The sequence below is a fragment of the Rhea americana genome, unplaced genomic scaffold (assembly GCF_003343005.1).
Source record: "Rhea americana isolate MKP2758 unplaced genomic scaffold, rheAme1 scaffold_59, whole genome shotgun sequence".
In the NCBI taxonomy this organism is placed as follows: domain Eukaryota; kingdom Metazoa; phylum Chordata; class Aves; order Rheiformes; family Rheidae; genus Rhea; species Rhea americana.
In genome coordinates, this window is record NW_028186745.1 from 1,313,063 (window position 1) to 1,329,371 (window position 16,309).

The 16,309-nt window shown below is 36.7% G+C and overlaps 1 protein-coding gene across 3 annotated transcripts in view; it reads left to right on the top strand.

Moving 5' to 3' along the window:
• The window catches only part of CFAP47 (cilia and flagella associated protein 47), a 363,351-nt gene that overhangs the window by 140,667 nt on the left and 206,375 nt on the right, over window positions 1–16,309 (top strand). For all 3 annotated transcript variants that reach the window (XM_085319423.1, XM_085319426.1, XM_085319424.1), the window contains exons 41-44: window positions 1,018–1,094; window positions 2,412–2,557; window positions 7,905–8,013; window positions 11,560–11,786. In XM_085319423.1, the coding sequence (XP_085175549.1) occupies window positions 1,018–1,094; window positions 2,412–2,557; window positions 7,905–8,013; window positions 11,560–11,786 (559 nt within the window). The remainder of the gene's footprint in view (window positions 1–1,017; window positions 1,095–2,411; window positions 2,558–7,904; window positions 8,014–11,559; window positions 11,787–16,309) is intronic.

Below are 16,309 nucleotides of genomic sequence, written 5' to 3' on the forward strand. Positions count from 1 at the left end.
TGATATATTTTCTAATTAAATGAATAGATGTGAAATGTTTGTCTATGTAACAAAAAGAAGTATTCTGTAACATACAGCTACATGACCTAGAATTGTAATTAATGTAAAAAATCTAACTTTTAATGTTGTAGTGTTATTGTTCCTAAATGTTATCTTTGTGTTAAGGCACTGTGACCCATATACAGCTGGATAAAATAAATTCAGTTAGCTGTCATCGTTGTGCCTGGATGAAGTAACTGAGTTATAATGAACAAAGCAGAATACCTCTTCTTTAAAAAAAGGATGATATTGGGCTAGGAAGAAGGTCAGTAGGGAAAAATTTAGGGCTTAAAAAGAAGCCTAGGCAGGAGCCAATCTAATGTCTGAACTGTGTTCTGATAAGGAGACAAGGACTGTTACTTTTGCAAATCAGTTTCTGCGAGAAAAAGCCTAAAAATATGTCCCCAAGGGCCGTACATGGGAGTCCTAAAGTGAGAACAATGTGTCAAACTTGAATATGGTTTGGAGATTTTTTAGATGAATTTCTAGAATAGCTTTTATGGAAAAAAATAGAAATTGATTGGAAATCACCTGAGGAATGCAAGGCTTGTCACCTCAGGATACACCACGACAATTTTTCTTTGCGTATTTCTTAGGATATTGAAATGATAAAGAGAAGAATTAGGATTAAGTTTACTGAAGAAATTGCTATTGGATGGGGGCTGAGTTAAAACTGACTTTCCACTTAGTATCATAGAAAGTTTTTAAAACTGGAGTTGTATTTTTTAATGTGAAATTTTGTTTATATGGCTACTACAGAGAGTACATGGATTAATTGAAGGTAGGATGTGATGGCTATGCTATGAATATGACTAACTTAAGTGAAAGAGAAAGCTTTCAATATCCTTGATGGGTAGATGGTTTGATTTTTTTTTCTTGAAAACATTTGCTTTTCCAATATTTATTCATAAAAAAGGAAAATAAGCTATTTAATAAAAATAGAAATGTCCAGCTTTCATTTCTGTTTTTCCCTTTTAGTTCTGAAAATAACATACTAAACTACAAAGATAGTGCAGTACCTGAAGATCCAAATGAAGAAAACAGCAATAATGCCTGTAAGTACCTCTGTAAAATCTCTCTTTTCCCACAGAACCAGCTAAAGTATGTGCATAAGAAGAATTTTGACTGCACTATAGTCCTAATGACTTTACTATAGTGAACAGCCACAGTAAGAAGGAGATAGTTGTAAAAAATGTAAATTATTTAATAATTGATACTTTGGAAATGGTTTTAATTTCCCAGTGCTCAGAGAATGAGTGGGGTGGGAGGACTTGCATAAGACTGATTCCATCTGCTTCACAGGCTAATGAATGGATGAGAAACACTTCAATAGGAGACAAACTTTGAGTTATGTCCTATTATCTTCAGAAAATATTCACTTCAGAAATTACTTAGGTAATGCCTTACCCTATTTGATGGAAGAGTAAAAATGGGGCTTGGGTCCTACTGGAAAAATGTTTTTGTAATTGTTTGTGTAAGTTTTGGAAACATCAAATTCACATAAAACTTAAGTGTTGACTGAAGTGGGAATATTGGGAAATTCCTGCTTTCATTGTTAGGAAAACAATTTCTGACTTGAAGAGGAGAGTGTGAGGAAATGGCTTTCTTCAGTTTGGTTCTTGGATGGTGCTTTTGGGTGAATTAGTCCTGTTTAATTGTCCTGAGTTTGACGTAAGGTTTCTCATGTGATCTTTGTTCATTTCTATTACATACATTTTCATTTCTACTCTTTAGTCAGGTGATCCTTCTAGAAGGTTAACTGGCCATGGTTTTAAAAGTAAGGTTTTAAAGCATTCTTTATTATCAACATACGCTCAGCAGATGAAAAACATTCATTGAGAAAGTAGTCAGACTGTCAGATTCACCCATGATTCTTGTTGTCTCATGACACTCAGCAGTTCGTCACCTTAATACTTTTATGAAAGGATGCATAGAAAGTAAGCTTACCAAAATTTAATTTATATCAGTTCTGGAAGATTTCATCCTATAACATAACGTATAATTACTGCAGAACACCTAGAACAAGATTATTTGTTTAAATTATATTAAACTATACTGTTTTTTTCTAGTAGGAGGAGTTATTTGCTTACAGGCTGTACATTCTTAAAGACGAGTGGTTTTTTAGAGAGTGAGAGGCACTCTGTTTTCCATTGTTTTGTTTCTATGCACAAATAAGAATGCAATTAATTAGCAAAATGTATCTGTACAGTACTTAAAGCATGCGGTATTACTACATATTCACATGTGTCATTTGAGAGTACCTTAAATGCTGATTACTACAGTGCATTGTTTGCAATATCTTTATTTTTAAACTCAAGCAGCTGCAATCTATGCTGTTTTATATAAACAACCATTAAAACTTATTTTAGCAGCTGACCAATCCAGTCTCTTGCATGAGTTCTTCAGTCCAATGGAAATACTGTTCTTGGAAGGGAGAAGTTCTGCAGGCTTAGAAATTGACTTTCTTCCATTTAACCTGGAAAAACGTTACTGCACTGTCATTCTCGTTAATGAACTGGTAAGAACAGAAAGTATATCTTGTAGGTGGTTTTTATATGATAACTTTGTCAGTCAAGAATGAAGATAACTTTTGTAAAATTTCATACTTTCAGATATGTTTGCCAATTCTGTTTAAATAGAGTAAATGAATATTCAGATTGATTATGTATGAATTTTAGAGTAGTTATATGTATAAATTACAAAAATGTTATGTTCATGCTAGCTTTTGAAAATGGAAATATTTTCTTTCATTTCTTGGTTAAAGTATAATATTCCTATAATTCTGAGAGGAAAATGTTACTTAAAAAATTGATCAGAGGGTAGGCAACATTTTTGCATAAAGTAACAGTTTGTAGCTAATGAGTAAAAACCAGATTTCACTGCCCTTTAATCTCTATATGGTTAGCATTTTGTGGAATGCCTTAAGTTATCTTTTACTGTAAAATCATTACTACTAATAAAATACTGTAAGGAATATTACTTTAGCCTTCCTAGACAACTCCAAATATGAAATTTAAACCATTTGTCTTAATGTGGGAGCAAGAGTGATGCTTTAGTCCTAGGTGAATGAAGTACAGGCAGGGAAGGGATATAGTCTTTACTACTGTAAAGTACTTTGCACTTTCCGTGTATTTTCGATCAAGGATATGCCCCTCTTTTTTGAGCTATCTGATTTCCATTCAATCCTTGTTGCCAATGTAACTAAAACTTTTGAACAGGTTGTGCATGAGTACTGGCTTTCAGTTTCTTTTGATATACTTTTCAATTTCTCTTAATTAATATAGTCTGATATTTGCCTGTTGTTGGCCAACTTTCACAACTTAAAATTTACATGACAGCTTATTTGATGTCCTTGTAGTCCTTTATCTCAGTAGTCTCAATCTTCTTATTTCTATGTCTTTATAAGTCCATCTTTTCACCTCTTTAACTTCTCTGTTGTGTTTTGTCAGCTGACGATGTTTTTCAACATCCAATTTTTTCTCAGACCTTCTTTCATGTGTGGTTGATCTCAAGGCTTGTATTCTGATGCTGACTTTTATAATATTAATTCTGTCTGTCAGCTTTCCCTCTATACAGTTACATATATTTACCATTCTCTCTGGCACATTTTCGTGGTCTGTAACAATATTCCCAAAACTAAACAACTTATTCTTTTTCTCATGTACGTTCTTCAATCCTGTGTTTGTTATTATTTTCTGTTATTGTTCTCAGTCAAACTATATTCAATGTTTGTTTTTACTAGGCCTTTTATTTTTTCTTGTTTTTTAAAGGAAGATAAAACTAATGCAATGATATCCAGGTCTATCTGTCTATTTGAAACCACTGACCATTTTTAAGATACATAGCTGGAAGGTTTATAAAACATACCGTTCACTTGAGTTTCTTGAAAATTAGTGAGAGGTGGAAGAGGGACATTCTGTTAATGCCTTCAGTGAGAAATGAGCTAATGCCATGGCCTTACTGTGCAGACACCAGGGAATCACTAACAAAGAAGCTGTACAAATGTCCTCATGTTAGAAGATAAATATCACTGTAGATAATTCAATGAAAAATCAAACCAATGCTCATCATCATTAAAAAGAATTACCAGGAAAGAAATAGATATTGAAACGTGAAAACTCACTATGCCCCTGTAAAGATCTAATGTGGACATATTTAGAATATTGTGTGTAATTCTAGTCACTCCAGGAAACAATATAATAGAAGCAGAAAAAAAAATAGGAACGATGATGTATGTAATTCTTTCTCCATGGAGACAGCTACTAAAAAAGGTAATGTTCTTTAGTTTGAAAAGAGATGGTTAAGGGACATGACAGGTATATAAAATTATGAATAGTTTGCAGAAAGTTAATAGAGAATGATTGTGGCAGGAGATACAAACTGAACCAAAGTAAGTAGTTTTTCATATACAACATATTTAACTTCTGGAATTCGACTTCCCCAGGACACTTCAGGTGCTAAAACTGTAAATTAGTTCAAATAGAAGTTATACTTATGAAGGTTAAGTTCGTCAATTTTTATTCAATGTAATGATCTAGATGCAGTCTCCAGATAAGGAAATCCCTAACCTACTGGTTTCTGGGAGCAAATCTGAGAAGGACCTTCTTTTACTTGCTATACTTTTATACTCTTTCTTTAAATCTCTGTGTGACTGGCATTCTCTCTCTTTCTTTTCTCTTTTGGAAGCAGTAGTTTATGCCCTACCTGAAAATAAGTCTTGTGCTACATTAGGCAGAATATAAAGCCTGAAGAACAAAGTTATTTAATAAAGAGAAGGGAAATGGCAATGTATTTATGGGAAGAAAGCAAATCAAGAAAGAGTTGTGGTCAGAATAGACATACCTCAGGTGAAGAGGGAAAGAACATTTCTCATACCCCTGAAAAACATAAGATGTTGCCCCGAGAGATAATAAATACTTAAAATTAGACATAACAAAGAACTAGTTTATCTTGTCGTAGCAGGAAGTGTTAAAGTTTCTGAGAAGCCACTGCTGTGTCTTAATAATATTAACTATTTCTGAAACTCCCACTCCTTTCAGCTTAGCTAATAGGTACAACACATTTAAAGGCTGCTGAACATGCAAAGTTTTTGATAAACAGCACTTTAAGAAAACTAAGTCCTATCCACATAATTGTATTATATGTTAGACAATGCAGTAAATCTCCTAGAGGAGAAGGAAACTGTAAAACAGCTAGTACATTTTTAGAGCTACTCAGTAATGGCACAGGAAGAAATTGGCTTTATTAGGTATTGTGTGTATGGCTGCAATATTCCAATCATACTGTTTTCTCATTGACAAACCAACCGCTGGAGTTACCAAGCTCTATGAAGATCAAGTGGCTTCATATAGTTATGAAGTTCATATCATTTAATTATGGACTTATGCTGCACGTAATCTTACAAATCACTTAATTCATCATTTCTGTAATTTTTTTCCTACCTATTGTGACAAATGAACTAAAACAGTAGTCAGAATGTTGCTTTATTGCAATCAATGAAAGTGTTGAGATCCAAATCACCAGCTAGTACTTCAGTCTGACTAGGAATACTATCTGTCATTACATCAACTACATTTATGTGATAAAAGCAAGAAGCTAAATTGTTTCCATTTCATTGGCTTACTTAAGTACGTTCCTTAACTTTTTTTCTGAAAGACTGTGGATATTAACTTTTCTAATGTTTGAAATGACAGCATAAGATGTTTATAACATTTCTAAGGATTGTTCTAATGTTTATTTTTGTTTAAGAAAAATGGCACTGATATTCTTCAAATTATTAGTATAGGTCTTTTCAGTGAAGAAATTGTATGTTGACTATCAGATAATCAGGTTGCTTTTATCTCTAGATCTTCATTTCTGGGAGCTAGTTTACATGTCCACAACTCTTGTTTTCAGTTATAATTGTTTATGAAATCATAATTTAAAAGTGATAGTCCAGACTTTTACGACTGGATATCTAATAAAAAATTAAATAGTTTATTAATGCTTAACTATGTGTTCTTAAGTTGAAGCTGACTTTCATGGAGAACTGCAAATACCTAGTAGTTTTACATTATTTTGAAATATCAGTTAGGAATGTAATTATAATGAATAGTTAACAATAGTTCAATAGCTATTTTATTAAGTATTTTTTTAACGACAAACTCTACAAAATTTTTGTGTTATCCTATTTGCAGCTGATCAGAACAAGAAATATAAAGCATTTAAACCATGGATACTACCTAAACACTCAAAACACAGTAGGATACCATTCTTTTCCAAAAGCATCAAGAAAAACCTCAGCAAAAAGAAAGCAAGATTCGTATTCTCTGGAGATCAAAAAGCCAGACTTTTTCAAAACAAGGAGGGAAATACGGGAGTTTCTCTTCACACATAAGCATGTTGATGTCAGTGATGATAAGTAAAGGATAGTAGAATGGCATCCTAGCAACCAATACCTTCATGAAATCTGTTGTATGCTGAGAGCTTGTTAGTGGTCCTTATGAGGCAAAACACTGTGTCAAACAGGCATAATTCCCGTTTAAATTGGTTCCCAGGAGTGGCTATTAGTTTGTGTGTGGGAAACCAATTTTGCTTTAGGTTTGTTTAATCCTTCTCAAAAAAAGATTTGTCTGAACCAAGAGAAGGGAGAAGATGCCATCAAGATTGAAAAGCTCTCCTTCTGCTGTGTCAGGATCATACATGCAATGTTTTCAGCCCTAACATAAAAGGCTGACAAAGCTATGAATATAGGTAAAATAAAAAGCAGGCTTATCTTATGTTATTGACCCGTAGGATGGAAAAATTGCATTCGTGAGCAGGTGGACTAAGTGATAGAAACAATTTCCCTCCTACCTTGAATGAGTACAAGTTATGCATTCTGAGGGCAGGATTTCACAGGCTGTAGCTTACAGAAATCTGAGAGATGACTTTGCAAGTTATGTCTTGTTGTTACCCCCTTTGCCTTGCGATTGGCAGAGATTAACATAGTCCAAACAACTTTGTAGTAAACAATAGGAAGTCATCAAAGCAATAATAGTAGCATATCTATTCACAATCTTCTGCCTAGTTTAGATTGATAAACTAATCCTAATACTTCAGATACCTAATTTAGGTGTCTTTTAGTTTTGAATGTTCTGACGGAAGTCTTCACAGTGTGGAATATTTTTAGTGAGTTTTCTTTTTGTAATACTTTTCTGTCTTGCATTTAGACCTTATTGTTTTAATTTCTTCTATAATTCAAAATACGTTTTCTCTGTTAACTAATTTATCCATTCTTCTGTGGTAAATTCCTGTCTTCCTTTGTTTTAGGTCATGTATGTGTTTATTCAGATGCTTCTGTAGGCTTTTTTCATTAATTTTGATGAAATAAATAAAATGGGTTAACTTTCTTCTGTATGGAAAATATGTACATGGTGCTAGTGTTCTTTGACTCCTTCTCTTTCCTTCTCTCTAAAGATTAAAAATATTACTGGCCCAAAATTAAAAGTTCTTAATAGTGATGAGCAATATAGTGAGCTGGTGTATATATTTAAAATATATGTAGCTAATTGCATATGATTAGATTTCATTTTATCATCATATTTATTGTTCAGGGTATCCTCATTCAATTAAATACATGAGTTGGAAAGAATTCACCTTATTGTTGAAATTTCTGGACTTTTCACAATTAATATACTTAATTAAATGTACTTTATTATCATAGCAAGATTTGAAATGATCATTTTATTTAAAAGTAGTTTTATAATAATGAGTCTCCTGAATATATAAATCATTTTGTAAGTCAGATCTTCAGTATTACTAGATTTTATTTAGTTTCAATGTTTTGCCATTTGTTCTGCATGATTGGCTTACTGAATTAGAATGCATATGTTCCTGTGTTTCAGATTGGAGAATTTGTATACCTGGTAGAGGGACAGGGTGATATACCTTTGCCTTCACCACTGCTTCCAATGGATAGTCCAAACGTCCTGCATGTTAGCAGTACGTTAGAAGGTAAAGTAAATGAAAGGAGGAGGAGTAAAATAGGGAAAATCATTATTCTTTGCAAATATCTTCTAGTTCCCAGGCATTAAATAGCTCTGATAAGAGTAGTTGCCTATAAGGAATTGTAATGGTGTAACTGAAACTTGTATTTTTTTCAATCTTATCCAGTCCCTTTTCTTCAGAGTAGCAGTTTGTTGTTGGTTGTTTTTTTCAGAAAATTTCTTGTATGTGAAATTCTTTTCAACATGGTCTGTATTGATATTTTTCATCCTTTCTCTTATTTTCTACTTCAGAATATAGTTTGTAGCCAGATGAGGCAGTACAAGTCTTTTTATTTAGGGGTTTTCTAATTTTAAAATACTTGAATTCTGTATACAGTATTGCCATTTGACAAACAATCCAATACTTCTGTCATTTAGCATCAAATAATGCACTTCTGTCAGTCCTATTTCAGAAACATTGTGGCTATTATTATTCATACGAGGAAGAACAGAAGCATGCAATCCACAGTAATAATTTATATAACTCTCCCTCTAATTTCTTGTTAATAAATATCGATTTAAACAGCCAATGATTTTGAAATAATTTTTAGCCTTCTACAATGGGATGACTGGCTGGGTAGATGAGGCAAGAACAGTAGACGTTGTATACCTTGACTTCAGCAAGGCTTTTGACAACTGTCTCCCATAACATCCTCCTACATAAGCTCAGGAAGTGTGGGTTAGATGAGTGGATAGTGAGGTGGATTGAGAACTGGCTGAAAGGCAGAGCTCAGAGGGTCATCAGTGGCGTGGAGTCCTGTGGCTAGTGGCGTCCCCCAGGGCTCAGTACTGGGTCCCATCCTGTTCAGCTTCTTCATCAGTGACCTGGATGAGGGGACAGAGTGCCTCCTCAGCAAGTTTGCTGATGATACCAAGCTGGGAGGAGTGGTAGAAAGACCTGGACAGGCTGGAGAGTTGGGCAGACAGGAACCTCCTGAGGTTCAACAAGGGCAAGGGCAGAGTCCTGCACCTAGGGAGAAATAACGCTAGGCACCAGTACAAGCTGGGGGCTGACCTTGTGGAGAGCAGCTCTGCAGAGAAGGACCTGGGAGTGCTGGTGGATGACAAGTTGACCATGAGCCAGCAACGTGCCCTTGTGGCCAAGAAGGCCAATGGTCTCCTGGAGTGCATTAGGAAGAGTGTTGCCAGCAGGTGGAGGGAGGTGATCCTGCCCCTCTACTCAGCCCTGGGGAGGCCACATCTGGAGTGCTGTGTCCCCAGGACAAGAGAGACATGGGGCTCCTGGAGAGAGTCCAGCGTAGGGCTACGAGGATGATCAGAGGGCTGGAGCATCTGTCCCATGAGGAATGGCTGTGAGAGCTGGGCCTGTTTAGCCTGGGGAAGAGAAGACTGAGGGGGGATCTTATCAGTGTCTATAGACATCTGAAGGGAGGGCGTCAAGGGGACGGGGACAAACTCTTTTCAGTGGTGCTCAGCTACTAGAAGAATGAAAGGCAATGGGCACAAACTGAAACACAGGACATTCTGTCTGAACATTAGCAAAAACTTCTTCATTGTGAGAGTGACAGAGCACTGGCACAGGTTGCCCAGAGAGGTTGTGGAGTCTCCTTCCTTGGAGATACTCAAAAGCTGTCTGGACACAATCATGGGCAATATGATCTAGGTGACCCTGCTTGAGCAGAGGGATTGGACTAGATGATCTCCAGACGTCCCTTCCAATCTCATTATTTTGTGATTCTGTGATTCGGTGACCTGTTTCATTGACTGTGATTTGAACATACTTCTGCATAACTCATTTGTAAGGTCTGAATAATTTCGAGGGGGACAAATTTTAACTTGTCTAAGTGTTTTCAAGATGCTTGGTAGCAGGATATCTTTAATGAAATATAAAATCAAAAAGAAGAATTAACATCTCTAGGTCAAAATGAGCTATCTAGGGAAACACGAAATAATTTCTAAGTCATTGCTCTCAATACCCCTCTAGTTTGATTTCATAAGATGAGCAGTTTTAACTACACTTCTGAAGAGAGAAGACTGTAGCCTGGGTTGTAAACTTCAACTGTGATACATACTATGTTACCTCAAAGGAGTATCTCTTCTCTGTTGCTTTTGAAAATATGCTGGTAATTACATTCTTGACTGTTCCTATGGCATGCTCAACCCTAAAAAACCAAGATCTCTTCACACTTATGTGAACTTAAGAATTCATGTGAGCTGTTCAAAGACTGTTCTCCTCAAAGCAGTTAGCTGTATAATGTGACCATTTGTGGCAATCTAAATACATCCTATACTGGCTTCTTACTATAATAGAATACAAAAGTTGATATCAAAGGCATAAATAACAGAAAAGTCACTGTATGTTGCAGTCTTGATTTTCAGTGGCTGTAGTTTCTTAATTATGATTTTGTTCTATTTTTCATGAGAGACTACATATTCTATAGATAGTCCATGATGAGGCACAGAAATAAATCTTAATTATGAATAGTCATAATATTCAAAATGACATAATGCCCTCTATGCTTTCCTAGGCATTTCTTAACCTTGTACAAGTTCCTACCTTATTAATAACCTTCAAATTAATTTCCTCATAATCATGTTCTTGGGAGCTTTATATCTCAGCCATCAGCTCATCTTAAGCCACACCAAGCTGAGATTTGAAGTAAGTCACAGTTGAGGATATTTGCATTCATGGACCAGCTCCCCAAGATGGAAAACTTCCTTGAAACAGAATGCACAGGGATATGTCAGTCCTGAAACCTTCTCTACTGTGAGTCAAAAGCCAACCAGAACAATGCAGGATGATTTTGCTTTAAGACACTGGAATGAAATATCAGAAATCTAATAGTGCACTACTCATTCGTTACTATGAACTATTTAATCTTACGGCCTCAGTTCCTTTCCTGTGAAGGCTAAAACTAAACCATGCAAAACACTCCCTATGTGCACTGTGCCAAATAAGATTGTGACATTCCAATACCCTGTTGTTGCTGCTTTGTGCACATAAGCACCCTCATCCACTGTTTTGCTTTCCAAAATGAATTCTTACCACAGATATTTTAAAGTGGAAATACGAAAACGTTAGCTTGTGGTATGTTTATTTTACATGCGTGAGAGACACCAAGAGCTGTGGATCTCAGAGCATTGCACTTGGAAACATTGTGAGTTTAATATGTATAATCAGAATTACATGGCTTGTGGTTTCATCTAGGAGGAACAGATCATCTAGAGGGATAGAAGGGTGCTGTATGTGTGCCAGAAAGACTTTTTAAAACTGAAGTTACCACCCTGATAACAGTAATACTAAAGCCTGGAGATTTTAATTAACTATGACAAGCAACTTTTGATTTGGATTTTAGGCATGTTAATTTTTATTTTTTCATTATAATTAAAAAAAATAAAAAATATTCCTGGAGTAAATAGCATCTATTATCAAGTAAATAGCAAAAAAATCTGTATATTTACTTGTCTTTGGAGGTTTGGGATTTAAAAAACATTTGGCAGTTACTCTCCTCAGTAGCTGACAAATGACAATTTTTACATTTTTTTTTTATAGGTCTGAGTGGGGCATTGCCTGTTTTGTATTTCAAATGTGGTCTTGCTCAGATCCTTGAAGAAAATCTGAGGATTCCAGTGATCAATGAAGCAAGGGAAATGGCTCTGGCCATTGCTGCACAACAGCAAATGTCAACTGTTGAGTATGAAAGAAGAAAGATCACAGGGACTCTGGAGAGCAGTAGTGTCCGAGTTGCAGTTGCATTATTAGGGCTATCCAGAGTAGAGGTAAGACAATAATCTGCTACTAGAATTTTTATTGTTGTTCTTGATTTATAAGACTGAATTTTTGTTCTGAAGTTGCATCCTCATTCCAGTTATTAATATGTTTCCTTTAATAAATCGTAGCTACAGTTAAAAAAGATACCAACTTCTTATTTCAGTTAGCTTCAGGAAATACACCTTGGTTAAAGAACCTTTCATACTCTATGTATATCTATCTGTATTACTATCCTCTTTATATACATTTCCATAGGGAATGAAAATTCTCAAATAAGATTTTTTTAAAATTAAAGAACAGACTTGGTGAATAAATAGAAAAGTAAAAAAAAAAAAAAAAAAAGACTTTTTCTTGCTTCCCAATCAATCCAAAATAGTTTTAGAGAACTGCAAATCTTCCTTATAAGCTATAATTCCCTATATATATATAATTCCATTGTAGAGATAGTTTCCCAAGAATTCAACACCTAGATAAAAAAACAAAAACCAAAAAAAGCAGGCTATTCTTTTAAGTACCAATAAGTATTTGTGAATAAAATTATAATAGCAACATTACCAAATAAATAAGCATTTTTCTGTGTAAAGTTCAAACGTAACCTTGTATGGATGATGGCCAAACATTGAGTTTTATGGTTGAATTCCCCTTGTGAATCTGATGTTACTTGACCTCAGGCAGATTGCCGGGCAGCTCTACATTATGCCAGCTTTCCAGCTGAACTCTTCCCTGAGTATGGCTCCCAGTGCTTCATGATTTCTAGTACTAAAAAGTAAAATACTTTTCATGGTGTCTTGATGATACTGCTAATTTTATATTAACTATATAATTTCTGTTTACAGATAATTAAAAATGTACAGCAAATTAAATGAAGAAGAAAGAGTAGATCTAATCTGTGACATGTTTTTAGTAGGGCATGATTTTAAACATGTAATCTAGACTCAAATGTTTTCCGTTTGAATGTTAGTTACTTCCCTGCTGCGGTGACATTTAATTAGCTTTTCTTAATTAAAGTCCTGTAATACCACCATCACTTAACAAATACTTGATGAAAGACTTGACTGCTCTGAAGTTGTGGATTTAATCAGGGCTGAGAACAAAATAGGAGTAGTCTTTGTACTGCTAGGTATGCTAAGACCTAATGTGATTTCTAACATTACTTGATTTGCAAAACAGTGGAGGACAATTAGATTGCTTATGAAATATGTAATGATGAATACTAACACTGAATCAGTAATCATGTAAGAGGTGAAAATAACAAGCAGAAAGAAGTATTTTACTGAATGTACATAAAGTCTTATAATTGTTCATAAGAAAAATAAATGGAGTAATACTGATACATGCTGATGTAGAAAAGACTTTATACTCTGAAGAAACATTCCTCAGCATGGTGGCTCACTATACAGATTAAATTATGAAAAAATGTTCTTAGTAGTTTTTTTTCATAAATTCATGCTTACTATCTGTATAAAAATGGCAGTATAAAAATTCTGATAACACTTATTGAATAAATTTTCTTGGGGGAGGGACTGCAATTTAGTTTGGAGGTGAAGTATGCTTTTAGTTTGTCTTAGTTGCCTTCCATTCCACTAAAAAAGACCATCCAAAGCACCTGCAGTTTGTTGAATTTATGTATGCCCATAAAATCCTTTGGAAGATACAGATCAGAGATAAATCTAGAATCTCTGGAAATCTCTTACTTTCTCATTTCCTTTCCACCTTTCTACATACTTCCTCTAAGTATAGCTATGTGATAAAATACATGAACCGAAAGGAAGGTGCCCTTATGATATTACTACTTGATAGTCGGTCTGTGTATGTAAAAATGATTTATAAATATTAGAATCATAGAAACAGTAAGGTTGGAAGGGACCTCTGGAGATCATCTAGTCCAGCCTTCCCGCTCAGCAGGGGTCACCTACAGAATGTTAGACAGGGTTGCATCCAGGCGGGCCTTGAAGATCTCCAGAGAAGGAGACTCCACAACATCTCTGGGCAACCTAGTCCAGTGCTCCGTCACTCTCACAGTGAAGAAATTCCCCCTCACGGTCAGGCAGAACTTCCTGTGCTTCAATTTCTGCACATTGCCTCTTGTCCTGTCACACGGGACAACTGAAAAGAGTTTGTCCCCGTGCCCTTGACACCCTCCCTTCAGGTACTTGTACACATTGATAAGATCCCCCCTCAGTCTTCTCTTCCCCAGGCTGAAGAGGCCCAGCTCTTGCAGCCGTTCCTCATAGGCAGATGCTCCAGCCCTCTCATCATCTTTGTAGCCCTACGCTGAACTCTCTCCAGTAGCTCCACATCTCTCTTGTCTTGGGTAGCCCAGAACAGGACGAGGCAGAGGCAGAGGCAGTTCTCAATCCACTCACTGTCCATTTGTCTAACCCACACTTCCTGAGCTTCTCTAGGAGTATGTTATGGAGGACAGTGTCAAAAGGCTTGCTGAAGTCAAGGTACACAATGTCCCCTGCTCTGCCCTCATCTACCCAGTCATTCCATCATAGAAGGCTATTGATTAAGCAGGATTTCCCCTTGGTGAAGCCATGCTGACTACTCCTGATCACCTTCTTCTCCTCTATATGTCTGGAGATGACATCCAGAAGGAGCTGTTCCATCACCTTTCCAGGGATGGAGGTGAGGCTGATTGGCCTGTAGTTGCCTGGGTCCTCCTTCTTGCCCTTCATGAAGACTGGAGTGACACTGGCTTTCTTCCAGTCCTCAGGCACCTCTCCAGTTCTCCAAGACCTTTCAAATATGATGGAGAGCAGCCTGGCAACAACATCCGCCAGCTCCCTCAGTACCTGTGGGTGCATCCCATCCAGGCCCATGGATTCGTGGATGTCAAGCTTGCCCAGAAGGTCTCTAATCCTTTCCTCCTCAATCAAAGGAAAGTCTTCCCTTCTCCAGACTTTCTCCCTTGTCTCCAGGCTCTGGGATTCCTGGGGCCTGCCCTTAGCAGTGAAGATTGAAGTAAAGAAGGCATTCAGTAATTCTGCCTTCTCTGTATCCCTTGTCACCAGGGCCCCTGCCCCATTCAGTGGCAGGCCCACATTTTCCTGAGTCCTCCTCTTGCTGCTGATGTATTTGAAGAAGCCCTTCTTGTTGTCCTTAACATCCCTTGCAAGACTCAATTCCAACTGAGCTTTAGCCTTCCTCACAGCATCTCTACATACTCTGACTGCATTCCTGTAATTCTCCCAAGTAGCCTGTCCCCTCTTCCACAGTCTGTGTACTTTCTTCTTCTGTCTGAATTTGGCCAAGAGCTCCTTGCTCACCCATGCAGGTCTCCTGCCTCTTTTGCTGCACTTCTTACTCACAGGGATGCGCTGCTCTTGAGCTTGGAGGAAGTGATGTTGGAGGGAAGCTCTCCTGGACCCCCCTTCCTTCTAGGGCCTTAACCCATGAGATTCCTCCCAGTACATCTCTGAAAAGGCCAAAGTCTGCTCTCCTGGAGTCCAGGGTTGTAATCCTGCTTGTTGCCTTACTTCTTTGCTGCAGGGTCCTGAACTCCACCATCTTATGGTCACTGCAGCCAAGGCTGCCCCCAACCTTCACATCTCTAACCAGTCCCTCTCTGTTGGTAAGGACAAGGTCCAGCAGGACACCCTTCCTCGTAGGCTCCTCCACCATTTGTGACAAGAAGTTATCATCAGTGCATTGCAGGAGCCTCCTGGACTGCTTGTGCCTTGCTGTGTAGTCCCTCCAGCAGATGTCAGGGTGGTTGAAGTCCCCCATGAGACCCAGGGCCTGTGATCATGAGGCTACCTCCAGCTGTCTGTAGAAAGCCTCATCAACTTTCTCTTCCTGGTCAGGTGGCCTGTAGTAGACACCCACAACAGTGTCCCCCATGTTAGTCTGCAATTAAATAACTACACATTTTTCTTTCTTACTAAAGTGTAAATTTTACTCATGTTTACATACTCACAGAAAATAGGAATAAATGTAGGTTATATTTCTGGGGTTAGACTGCATATGCATTTTCAGTAACATGCACTATATGTTTTTATTTGACCAATCTTTATGCATGGATTAAAGTCCTAGATATTTTTGTTCTGTGTTTTTACAGATTCTTTTCTCTACTGGAAGAAAAAAAGATATTTTGATTGTGTCTTTGCTAATTAGGGATATTAGAAGAATAATGAATTTTTATCTCTTTCCAGTGAAACAGTTACTGCACTGATCAGAACTTCTTTATTCTGTTGTTTCTATGCTAAATGCTGCCAGTATTGGGCTGGTACTATGTAATTTATAAATAGAGTACAGAAGTGACAGTCACCAAGTCCGAGGAGCTTGGAAATGGACATTCAAAGGAAAGGAGCAGGGATTTTAACTAAATATTCACTTCTATTTTCTACTTTCTAAGCTAAATTAAAATCAGCTGATTGAACAGTTCTGCTAGAAATAGAATTTTAAAAGGTACTATTACAATCTTGGTCACTGAAAGATTCTAGTAGTAGCAAGGTTGAATAGCCAGTCCCTCCCCCCAAAAGGTAACCTCTGCTGTTACCAAAATCCAAACCATTTGTTAAAAGAT